The sequence below is a fragment of the Lolium rigidum genome, chromosome 3 (genome assembly GCF_022539505.1).
Source record: "Lolium rigidum isolate FL_2022 chromosome 3, APGP_CSIRO_Lrig_0.1, whole genome shotgun sequence".
Taxonomy (NCBI): domain Eukaryota; kingdom Viridiplantae; phylum Streptophyta; class Magnoliopsida; order Poales; family Poaceae; genus Lolium; species Lolium rigidum.
Window position 1 is genome coordinate 157,283,904 of NC_061510.1, and position 12,200 is coordinate 157,296,103.

Consider the following 12,200-nt stretch of genomic DNA (forward strand, 5'->3'; position numbering starts at 1 on the left):
TGCGGAATACTTTCACAATTGACACCGCCGGGAACACCACAACGAAACGGTGTGTCCGAACGTCGTAATCGAACTCTCTTAGATATGGTTCGTTCTATGATGTCTCTTACTCGATTTGCCGTTATCTTTTTGGAGTTATGCATTAGAGACAGCCGCATTCACTTTAAATAGAGCACCATCAAAATCCGTAGAAACGACACCGTATGAATTATGGTTTAATAAGAAACCTAAGTCATCGTTCTCGAAAGTTTGGGGTTGCGAAGCCTATGTAAAAAGGTTACAACCGGACAAGCTAGAACCCAAAGCGGAGAAATGCGTCTTCATAGGATACCCTAAGGAAACTATAGGGTACACTTTCTATCACAGCATCCGAAGGCAAAATCTTTGTTGCTAAGAACGGAACCTTTCTTGAGAAAGAATTTCTCACTAAAGAAGTGACTGGAAGAAAAGTAGAACTCGATGAGATTGATGAATCTATACTCGTTGATCGCAGTAGCGCAAGACCGGAAGTTGTACCCGTACCGCCTACACCGGCAACGAGAGGAAGCAAATGATAATGATCATGAAACTTCGAACGAGGAAACTCATCGAACCTCGCGGATCGACAAGGGAACGTACCACTCCCGATTGGTTTGATCCTTGTCTAAATGTCATGATTGTGGATAACAATGATGAGGACCCCGCGACGTATGAAGAAGCGATGATGAGCCCGGATTCCAACAAATGGCAAGAAGCCATGAAATCCGAAATGGGATCCATGTATGATAACAAAGTATGGACTTTGGTAGACTTACCCGAGAGCCGAAAGGCCGTCGAGAATAAATGGATCTTCAAGAGAAAAACAGATGCCGATGGTAATATTACTGTCTATAAAGCTCGACTTGTCGCAAAGGGTTTCCGACAAATTCAAGGAGTTGATCTGCGATGAGACTTTCTCACCGGTAGCGAAGCTAAAATCTGTGAGGATTTTGTTAGCAATAGCTGCATTTTTCGATTATGAGATTTGGCGTATGGATGTCAAAACGGCGTTCCTTAATGGAGACATTGAGGAAGAGTTGTATATGGTACAACCCAAAGGTTTTGTCGATCCTAAAAATGCCGACAAAGTATGCAAACTTCGGCGTTCAATCTATGGATCGAAGCAAGCATCAAGAAGTTGGAACCGACGCTTTGATAAGGTGATCAAAGACTTCGGGTTTATACAAGTGTCATGGAGAGGCCTCGTATTTACAAGAAAGTGAGTGGGAGCTCGTAGCATTCCCGATATTATATGTAGATGACATATTATTGATCGGGAATGATATAGAACTATTAAGCAGATGTTAAGGGTTATTTGAATAATAGTTTTTCAATGAAAGACCTTGGTGAAGCATCATATATATTAGGCATCAAGATTTATAGAGATAGATCAAGACGCCTAATAGGGCTATCACAGAGTACATATCTCGGACAAGATTCTAAAGAAATTTAGAATGGACGAAAGTAAGAAAGGGTTCTTACCTATGTTACCAGTGCAAGGTATTGAGTAAGACTCAAGGACCGGCTACTGCAGAAGAAAGAGAAAGGATGAATAATATCCCCTATGCCTCGGCGATAGGATCTATCATGTATGCCATGCTATGTACTAGACCGGATATAGCACATGCTCGTTAGTTTGACTAGCGAGATATCAAAGTGATCCAGGAATGGAACACTGGACAGCGGTCAAGAATATCCCGAAGTACTTGAAAAGAACTAAGGATATGTTTCTTTGTTATGGAGGTGACCAAGAGCTCGTTGTAAACGGTTACACCGATGCAAGTTGGAACACCGATCCCGATGACTCTAAGTCACAATCCGGGTACGTGTTTATATTGAATGGTGCTGCGAGTAGGCTGGGCAAGCTCGAAGCGGTGCACGGTGGCGAAGTCTTCAACGAGAATCGAGTACATAGCGGCTTCGGAGGCTTCATCGAAGCGGTATGGATGAAGAGGTTCATTGTAGAGCTCGGTGTGGTTCCTAGTGCATTGGACCCATTAATCATTTACTCGTGATAACATGGGTGCCATCGCCAATGCACAAGAACCAAGGTCACACAAGAGGCTGAAGCATATCAAGCTGCGTTACCACTCGATTCGCGAGTACATCGAAGATGGAGAAGTAAAGATTTGCAAAGTACACACCGATCCGAATGTAGCAGATCCGTTGACTAAAGCTCTCCCTAGGGCAAAGCATGACCAACACCAGAATGCCATGGGTGTTAGGTATATTACTATGTAATCTAGATTATTGACTCTAGTGCAAGTGGGAGATCGAAGGAGATATGCCCTAGAGGCAATAATAAAGTGGTTATTATTTATATCTTTATGTTTATGATAAATGTTTATATATCATGCTAGAATTGTATTAACCGAAACATTAGTACATGTGTGATATGTAGACAACAAGAAGTCCCTAGTATGCCTCTTAAACTAGCTTGTTGATTAATGGATGATTAGTTTCATAATCATGAACATTGGATGTTATTAATAACAAGGTTATATCATTATATGAATGATGTAATGGACACACCCAATTAAGCGTAGCATAAGATCTCGTCATTAAGTTATTTGCTATAAGCTTTCGATACATAGTTACCTAGTCCTTATGACCATGAGATCATGTAAATCACTTATACCGGAAAGGTACTTTGATTACACCAAACACCACTGCGTAAATGGGTGGCTATAAAGGTGGGATTAAGTATCCGGAAAGTATGAGTTGAGGCATATGGATCAATAGTGGGATTTGTCCATCCCGATGACGGATAGATATACTCCGGGCCCTCTCGGTGGAATGTCGTCTAATGTCTTGCAAGCATATGAATGAGTTCATAAGAGACCACATACCACGGTACGAGTAAAAGAGTACTTGTCGGGAGACGAGGTTGAACAAGGTATAGAGTGATACCGAAGATCAAACCTCGGACAAGTAAAATATCGCGAGACAAAGGGAATTGGTAATGTATGTGAATGGTTCATTCGATCACTAAAGTCATCGTTGAATATGTGGGAGCCATTATGGATCTCCGGATCCCGCTATTGGTTATTGGTCGGAGTGAGTACTCAACCATGTCCGCATAGTTCTCGAACCGTAGGGTGACACACTTAAAGTTGGATGTTGAAATGGTAGTTCTTGTATATGGAATGAAGTTGGAATATTTGTTCGGAGTCCCGGATGTGATCCCGGACATCACGAGGAGTCCCGAATGGTCCGGAGAATAAGATTCATATATAGGATGTCATTTTATGTGAATAAAATGTCGCGGAAGGTTCTATGGAAGGTTCTAGAAGGTTCTAGAAAAGTCCGGAAGAAACCACCAAGGAAGGTGGAGTCCACAAGGGACTCCACCCCCATGGCCGGCCAACCCTAGTGGGGAGGAGTCCCAAGTGGACTCCCCTAGGGGCCGGCCACCCCCCACATGGGAGGTGGGAATCCCACCTTGGGTGGGAGTCCTAGTTGGGCTAGGATTGCCCCCTCCTATGGAAGGATTTGGTTCCGGTCTTATTCGAAGACTTGGACACCACCTCTTGGGGTTCCACCTATATAATGAGGGACAAGGGGAGGGGGCCGGCCACCTCAAACACCACCAAGGTGGCCGCACCCCTATAGTGGCCGGCGCCCCCTCTCCCCAAACCCTAGCCGCCTCGCTCCTCCACTTCCCGCACGCTTAGCGAAGCTCCGCCGGACTTCTCCACCACCACCGACACCACGCCGTCGTGCCGTCGGATTCAAGAGGAGCTACTACTTCCGCTGCCCGCCGGAACGGGGAGGTGGACGTCGTCTTCATCAACAACCGAACGTGTGACCGAGTACGGAGGTGCCGCCCGTTCGTGGCGCCGGAACCGATCGTGATCAAGATCTTCTACGCGCTTTTGCAAGCGGCAAGTGAACGTCTACCGCAGCAACAAGAGCCTCATCTTGTAGGCTTTGGAATCTCTTCAAGGGTGAGACTCGATACCCCTCGTTGCTACCGTCTTCTAGATTGCATCTTGGCTTGGATTGCGTGTTCGCGGTAGGAAATTTTTTGTTTTCTATGCTACGTTATCCTACACCAACATGCACAACCAAAGACACGGAGGGAACTATACGATGGTTGAGTTCCTAAGAGGCGATGCACATGAGTGTCATTGTTAATGACTTTGCAGGGGAGCATATTGATGAGATAGGTAGAAGTTAAAAAGGTTTCATCCCAAAATTTCAAGGGCATATGAGCATGAGCAAGAACAGCTAGACCAACTTCTACAATGTGTCGATGTTTTCTTTCAGCAGACCCATTTTGTTGGTGAGCATGGGGACATGAAACATGATGTGATATTCCCTGTGATTGGAAAAGTGAGTTTAATTTCTCATACTCACCTCCCCAATCTGACTGAACAGTAAGAATTTTAGCATCAAGTTTACGCTCAACAAGTTTTTGGAAGTTAACAAATGCAGAATAAGCATGAGACTTCCTTTTAAGAAGTAAACTTGCTATAATCATCAATAAATCTTACATAGTAATCATGACGACCTACAGAAGTAGGAGCAGGACCCCATACATCAGAAAAGATTAACTGGAGAGGAGCAGTAGAAGCACTAGTAGATATAGGGTATGGAAGCTGATGACTTTTAGCTCGCTGACATGAATCACACACTGACTCTAGGCTAGAATCTCTTAATGAGAGAAGTTTATTTTTGCTAATGATTTGTCTAACAATGACTGAAGATGGATGACCTAGACGACTATTCCACCTTGCTTGAGAGGGCTTGGCGGCAACCCATGCATTCTTGGGAGACTGTGATGAAGATACCAACGAAGATATAAGTGGATAGACCCCCCCCCAACGCATCTCCCTCTATGAATTATTTTCCTCGTGACCTGGTCCTTGATCAAAAAGAAGAACGGATGAAACTCAATGAAAACACGATTGTCATATGTGAATTTGTGTATGGAGAGGAGATTCTTAGATGCATGCGGGACATGAAGAACATCACTAAGATGAAAATTATGTGCAGGGGTACGAACAGTAGAATGACCAACATGTGAAATAATCATACCATGACCACCTGCTGTGTTGACCCTGTCGTTGCCGCGGTACTTATCACGAACAGTCATATTGTTGAGCTCCCCGGTGATGTGATGAGTAGCACCACTGTCCTGGTACCAATTTGTGTCAACACCATATGAGGCAACGTGAGCCTCCTTGTCATCAGAGTCGTCGTCATCCTCCTGGAAGCGCCACCAACAGTCTCGAGCCGGGTGACCTTCCTTGCTGCAGATCTGGCAGGTTACATCGACCCAAAGCGTCGTGCGACGCCAGCCACGTCCCCCTCCAGGGGGTGCTCGCCCTCCTCCACGACCTTGGCGAGGCGGGCGGTCGTCACGGCGATCGTCGCGGCGGTTGTCACGCCGATCAGCATAGTCGTCGCGATCACCGCGGTGACCGCGGTCACCGCGTGCACAGTCAGAATAGTGTCCGCGGCCCTGGCGCTGGGCGCTGTTGGCGGACGTTTCAAAGTCCATTGTGGGACTGCCACAGAGGATCTCCTGTCGATGGTCGTACGTGTTGAGTTGGGCGTAGAGAGAGGTCAGGGTGGGCGGAGTCAGCACATCACCGAGCGCAGCGACCAAAGCATTGTAGGGCGCTCCAAGTCCAGCAAGGATAAAGGAGACATGCTCCCGCGTCGTAATCATCTCGCCGGCCGCAGCTAATTCATCAACAATGCCTGCATCTTGGTGAGAAAAGCGAAGGTGGACATTTGCGTCTTTTTGGTGTTCGCCAGCTGGATCCGCAGGTTCGTGACCTTGGTCTGGCATTGCGAGGCGAACATCTCCTCAACTGCTTTCCAGACACCGGTAGCAGTCTCGATCCGTTGGACATGAGGAAGTACCTCAGGCCCGATCGACTGAAGGAGATAGCCGAGTACGATCTGGTCGCGGGAGATCCACGAGTCGTAGGCAGGATTCGGCACAGTTGTGGGGGATTGATCTTTTTCTTTGTCAGCAGGTTGCACTTCGATCGTTTCCGGCGGAGCGGCATCGGAGCCATCCAGTAGTCCGAACAGGCGCGCACCGCGGATCGGGGGCAAAACCTGAGCACGCCATCCAGTATAATTCGCCCGAGTAAGCTTGTCGGACGGAGGCTGACCAAGGTTGATCGGCGCCGCAGAAGTGGACGCCATGGCCAGATTGGAAGGTGGCGGCGATGGGGAAGGAATCTCGGCGATCAGTTTTGTCGGCGGAAGAGCCGGCCTGATACCATGATCTAACGATCAGGTAGAATTATGTGTCTACTCGGATAATCACCGAGTCTCAGATCTTGTTAATATAATAGGAGAGGTATATTGTCGTGCAAGTCTTACATCGTATGCGACTAGGACTTCCGTCGCTACATATCTGAACTCCTATCGGTATACAACTGAACTACGCACGACTCTATCTCTAACACCCGGTGCCTTGAGCAAGTGAGGAAGCATGGTCGCGACGTTCTCCTGCGGTCATTGCTCCTCACTTGCTCCCGAGGAAGCATGGTCATCCGCTGTTCCGATCGGTGCTCTCGGCCACCCACGTTCCCCACTTGTGATGCCGCATGTCGTGGTAGCGGCTATGCGGTGGCGGCGGGAGGTCAGCAGGGGCGCCAGGTCGGCGACGCGACGCGCCCCTAGCGATGCGGATGGACGGAGGGGGGCATCGGCGGGGAGATCCGGTCATCTCCGGTGCGGATGTGGTGTAGGCGGGTGATTTGGCGGCAGCCGAAGGTGGTGCGGTTGGCGCTGCAGCGAGGGGAATGGTTGGAGTGGAGGGGATTTTGTCCTTGGTCGCGTATATATAGGTCGCTAATCGGTTTAGGGTTTCAGCTAGAGTCCGCTCCGACCGTTAGGGGCGCATATTTGCTTCTCTAAGACCGTTTTAGGCTGGTTAGAGATGCTCTTAGGGGAGGGAACTGGCTCCACGCCAATCACGGCCGCTCTGCCAAGAGGAAGTCCACCAGAAACTACAACATTGCAACTTGCAAAAGGTGGTCTCATTAGCTGGTGAACTCATGGGCCGGCTAAACACTCAACTAAGAGCAGTAAGGATTTCACTAGAATACAAGAATGTAAATAAGTCTTTCTTTGTTTATATACAGTAAGGCCAATATCTCGGTCACAGAAAACATGCAACCCAAAAGCATGAAAAACAGGAATCCATCCTCGGACAAACCATACAAAGAAAATCAAATGCCGCTACTTTTGAACCACTCGTGACCATCACAACGGGCACACGAAATCTCCACTATTCTCAATGTCAATGTCGTCGATATCGTCGAAATCAAAGTCGTCTAGATCCATGCTCCCCAGGCTGGCAACCTGCCCAGCAAGCCTAAGGGCGTTATCGCCTGGTTTCCGCGCCTCCTGGATGACCGCCATAACTTCTTCTAGGTTCTGTGATGGCGTGTTCATGTCTGCCAACTGCATGCTCCTCTGGTACTCGTCGGTCATCTCTACAGGCAGGTTTTTTAGGAACCATGGATGGTTCTTAATCTCCGGAATGGTTATCCGCTGCAAAAATTGAAAGGCAAGTACTACGCTCACAGATCTGATGCAGTTTGATGCCTAAGAAATGAATTAATCAAGGACAAGAGTATATAAACCTGCTCAGGATTTCCAACGAAAATGCGGGACAGTAGATGCACGCAATCTGCTGAGACTCGAACGTAGTCTGGGATGGAGTACTGTACACTGAGAATCCTCTGTGGAAGACACCAACAGTAAGTTTCGTAGTACAGACAGAAGTGATCCCAAAGCACCAGGAAGTTAAGGTGGGAACGGGTGTACTCACAGTGATTGTTTTGCGGAAGTTCCTTGGCTCGTCAGGGTCCTCAAAAGGATATGCTCCGACAAGCATCACATAAAGCGTTACTCCACAAGACCAAACATCGGCGACCTAATATGACATATGTGGTATCTGAATGCTTCAGATGTGGCAACTAAACCACCGAAATTATGCAGCAACAGAAACAAACTTTACCTTTCCATCATATTCTCTTCTAGAGAGGACCTCTGGGGCGATGTATGCCGGTGTGCCAACGGTTGATTTCGGTTGAGAATGCAAGACAGAAGACTGAAATGAAAGAGAACCAAAACAATGGTGCTGGCTTAGGCGATGAAATGAAACGTTTGAAGGCCATTATCTGCAGGGGGAATACCTTGGAGTAACCGAAGTCACAAATCTTCAGTCGAGGTGCGATACTACCATCCAAGAGAGTATTTTCCAGTTTCAGGTCTCTATGACATACTTGCTGCAGGAAAAAGGAAGAAGAAGATGATGATAGTGCGTGGAGAGTGTTTGACTGATGCTACTATCTTCAAGTTGGCTTGACAGAGCACGTACCATTGAGTGACAGTAGCTCACTCCAGAAATCAATTGTTGGAAGAAGAACCTTCCCTGTTGACAAATAATTAGTATAATGATTTCGGATCATTCAAGGAAGTATGAAAGGTTGGTGCACATATTATCTACCTCATCCTCGCTGAATCTCCCTGCATTGCAAATCCTTTCAAATAGCTCACCGCCAGAGGCATATTCCATAACTATTGCCAAATGTGTGGGAGTCAGCACAACCTGAAAAACTAGGTGTGTTTAAGCATGGACACAGTTTGAATATTAAAGCTTTGATAATGAGATGACATTTCAAGACGAATGGTAAGAGAAAAGTTCGCGGCAGCTAAATAATCTAATGATACTCCTTCACTAGAAGATGATACCATGCAAGAACTTCTCATCTCAAACAGTTCTGATCAAGTTCTTTTGATTCGTTAAAAGTAATAAAGTATTGTTCAACCAAAAGGAAACGCTCACGCCGTATAAAAACACATGGATGCCATCTTTCTACTTGTTACGTACCTGCTAAATAGTCAACAGCCTAGGTAAATATGAACTCTACACAATCATGTATTTCGAAACATTCTGAAGTATGGGGTGCAAATCTAAATAACAGAATAAATTGCCTTAGCAGTGCAGAACAGTGCATGAGCAAGAATTTTTTTAAGCTGAGAAGCATTAAACCATTCAAAGCAAGTACCCTACTAGTTAAGTGGTTAGCCAGCATGTTTGAAGTAATATAACAAAACACCAAAGTAGTAAAGATTCATAGCCTCAAAATAACCGATCGGTAATCAAAACCCTGATTTCACTTGCCATCGTATTAAAAATAAGTGGTCAACTCAAAATAGCTATACTGCCATATAGTATGTTTCGATATGCGAGTCAGTCTCGGAAATCAATCACTGATCAACAACTTGAAATCATAGAACAACATTTCTACTCTTGTAAAGCCACATTATTATACTGAAACATACGTATATGTGATCAGTTACCCCGCGTTAAATTTCATCAGGGTGCTCTTTAAAGTGGTAAAGAACCGAAACATTACACTCGTTCAACTTTTAGCTTATATCAGGGACAATCACTGTCACAGAAGCTAGGAAATTACCTCCTTGAATCGAATTATATTTGGATGCTTCAGCGACCGGTGGTTCATAATCTCCCTTTGAACATGCTCATCAATCTATGTAATAAAAATAAATGTTCAGAGATAACTGATGAACATAGATAGTTAGATACTCAACGTTCATTCAAAGGGCCTCAGAGAGAGAACACAAACAGAAAAAGAACTCAAAAATGTAATAACTCTGCAACAAAGGTACAGGGAAGATTAAACCCAGGTACATCTTGAGGTTAAAATAATGACCCAAGAAGAGGAAGAATAAAATGGAGATGGACAGCGTAAGTAATTTGTATTATAACAGTAGCATCAATAAACGAACAGAAACATGTTCCCTGACATATCGGAACATCTAGACACTGGAAACCCCCAACAAAAGCTGGACTAAACTCACAAGAGGCAACCATAAAAACTAATAAACTGAATAAAGTATTTTTTTCATTAAATAACAAAATATTTATATCAAGATGATACCAAGTACACTAAGTATATAGTCTAAAGTCAGCAAATTGAAAAAAGTTCTAGAAAACCTCAGCATAATAAGAAGGCGGAGATGAGATTTGACACCAGTTTAGCACAACACAGCCTTCCAAGCGTTAGGATCGAGCCACCACGCGCTCTGCTGCCATTGGACCGTGGTTGCCGAATCATGTAGTCCTCCACTGTGGAATCTACTTAGTTAGGCGAATCATTCATTAGTTTTTTTTACCGAGTGCGGTTAAATCTAATTTTTTTATTACATCACAATAAAAGATGCTTTGAACTAACTACTGCATCCAAGAAGATAAATGCAAACATGCTTTTGAGAACTAAAGCAACAACAAACGAAGCCATGAGCATAAACAATAGTAGCACGACCACGGTGATTCATTGTGTGCCAATGATTCTTTTGGACTTTGTTTATTGGAGGGAAGCATGGGAAGCAACGGCAGGGTGGCATTGCCCTGGATACTTCCAGTACCTACCATGACGGACGTTGCCTATTTCTAGAATGGTTGGGCTCCGCTAGATTCCTTGAGAGCCGAGAGAGTGCCACATATACACAAGAGTTTAGATTGTTTAATCACGTGCAGAAAATAAGGACAAGATGTTCGGTCAGACACAGATATGATTGGCTGGTCAGACAATTTGCAATTTAAATGACGAAAAGATTCAATCTATAGTAGTTGGTTATTTCCCAAATTGTTTTTGCGAAGATCCCGTTTTTTTAGAAACTTCTTAGAAACTGAACTACCGAAAAGTCATATTGGATCCTGGGCACCAGTGCTCTCACCGTCGAAAATTATATTTATATGTTCAAGAAAATTATGTAACAAAATTCTAAAAGTATCTAATGATGTACCCCACTAACCTACAAAATCTCAATTTCAAATGTTCTATTTTTTAACCTATACAAAAATGACAAAATCTGTTTTCTTTTTGTAGATTTGAATCACTATACTCAGATCTATGCATTTGTTATTTTTGTGCAGCCTAAAATACACATTATTTTCAGTTGAAAATTTAAACGATTATGGGATACAATACCGTCTACATTATGATTTATTTTCAGATTTTTGTGAAGCTTAGAAATATGATTTTTAATTTATTTTTCGAAGTGAGATCACTGGTGCTCATGTGCACCAAATCTCTGTCCCTGAACTACAGAGTAAATAAAAACAAAAAATCAAATGTGTCAATGTGACATTTATGGTCTTCAGCTGGAGACATTCAGAAGCAGAGTGGTAGCAACTGCATTTACCGGCCACAGCATGCATGGTCGGACGCCAAGAGACCAGTGAAGCGCTGCACAACCCACTCAACTAAGCAGGAAACAAGGCGAAAATCACGTCCTATCCACCAATACCACTCCCAACATTTTGGGAGATTACCTAGCACACGGAAACTAATGAGATCGCGGGGTTATCTGTCCAGCAGAACAATTTGCTCTGCTACCGCAGAAAACAGAGGGCAGAGCAGAGGTGCCCCAAGCATCCGATCCTCCTACCCTACGCGCTTAACCCAATCACACGGGCACACCAGTAAAGATTGATTGAAGCCCAGGGCACCACCACACGGAAAATAGTTCACATACATGTGCATCAGCCGCTTAAGAATCTGATCGAGTCTATTTTGCTTACCTTCTGGCCTCTCTCGATGAACTTGACGGCGAAGTGCTCCTTGGTCCTGACGTCGCGCACCAGCTTGGCGACCCCGAAGTTCCCGGACCCTATGTCCCTTATCACCTCGTACCGATCCATCCTGTTCTTGGTCGTTCCTCACGCCCTCCCTCTCAGTAACAGGAGAGCAAGCAGCTCGATGGCACAGGGAGGAGGGAGGAAGCAGAAGGTGTGCGGGTGGAAGGAGCTGGGTGGTGAGTGTTCTGGAACCCTTGAGGTCGAGGACGGGATGGGGATGGGGTTAACTCGGGAGGCGAGCCTTGAGGTGGAGGTGGGGAGGGGAGGAGAGAGGCGTCAGCTTGGAGCGCGGCCATGTGTCGCCGCGGGTGCCGTCCGGGACAACCGAGCGAGTGGTCGACGTCGAGCACGCTATTAAAAAACTCACAACGGCGAATCTGGAGCGGAGCGCGCCGCCGGAAATTATACTCCATCCAATCATCCGTATAGAGTAGTCCCGCGTGTTCTGTATACGTGGTTGACTGACTGTGGTGGCTGATCCGCCTGGACCGGTGTCCGGAGACGGTAGCGCATTTTCATACACTACTTCAATCCA

At 45.5% G+C, this 12,200-nt stretch overlaps 1 protein-coding gene across 1 annotated transcript; it reads right to left on the minus strand.

Annotated features, from left to right (window-relative positions):
* Nucleotides 1-7,065: 7,065 nt before the first annotated feature.
* Nucleotides 7,066-11,949, minus strand: LOC124702563 (abscisic acid-inducible protein kinase-like). Its single transcript, XM_047234714.1, has 9 exons — nucleotides 11,609-11,949; nucleotides 9,477-9,551; nucleotides 8,504-8,605; nucleotides 8,375-8,428; nucleotides 8,190-8,282; nucleotides 8,012-8,104; nucleotides 7,823-7,927; nucleotides 7,635-7,733; nucleotides 7,066-7,542 (listed from the first exon to the last, which is right to left on the minus strand). The coding sequence occupies exons 1-9, from the start codon at nucleotides 11,726-11,728 to the stop codon at nucleotides 7,252-7,254; spliced, it is 1,032 nt and encodes a 343-aa protein (XP_047090670.1). The 5' UTR covers nucleotides 11,729-11,949; the 3' UTR covers nucleotides 7,066-7,251.
* Nucleotides 11,950-12,200: the final 251 nt, after the last annotated feature.

What these genes read in the sequence shown, in the direction of transcription:
- LOC124702563 (XM_047234714.1), bottom strand. Translation starts at nt 11,728, where the DNA reads ATGGATCGGTACGAGGTGATAAGGGACATAGGGTCCGGGAACTTCGGG. An exon ending in ACTTCCGCAAAACAATCACT is followed by an intron (nt 7,734 to 7,822) that starts GTGAGTACACCC and finishes TGTCTTCCACAG; the next exon opens with AGGATTCTCAGTGTACAGTA. An exon ending in TCGTTGGAAATCCTGAGCAG is followed by an intron (nt 7,543 to 7,634) that starts GTTTATATACTC and finishes CAATTTTTGCAG; the next exon opens with CGGATAACCATTCCGGAGAT.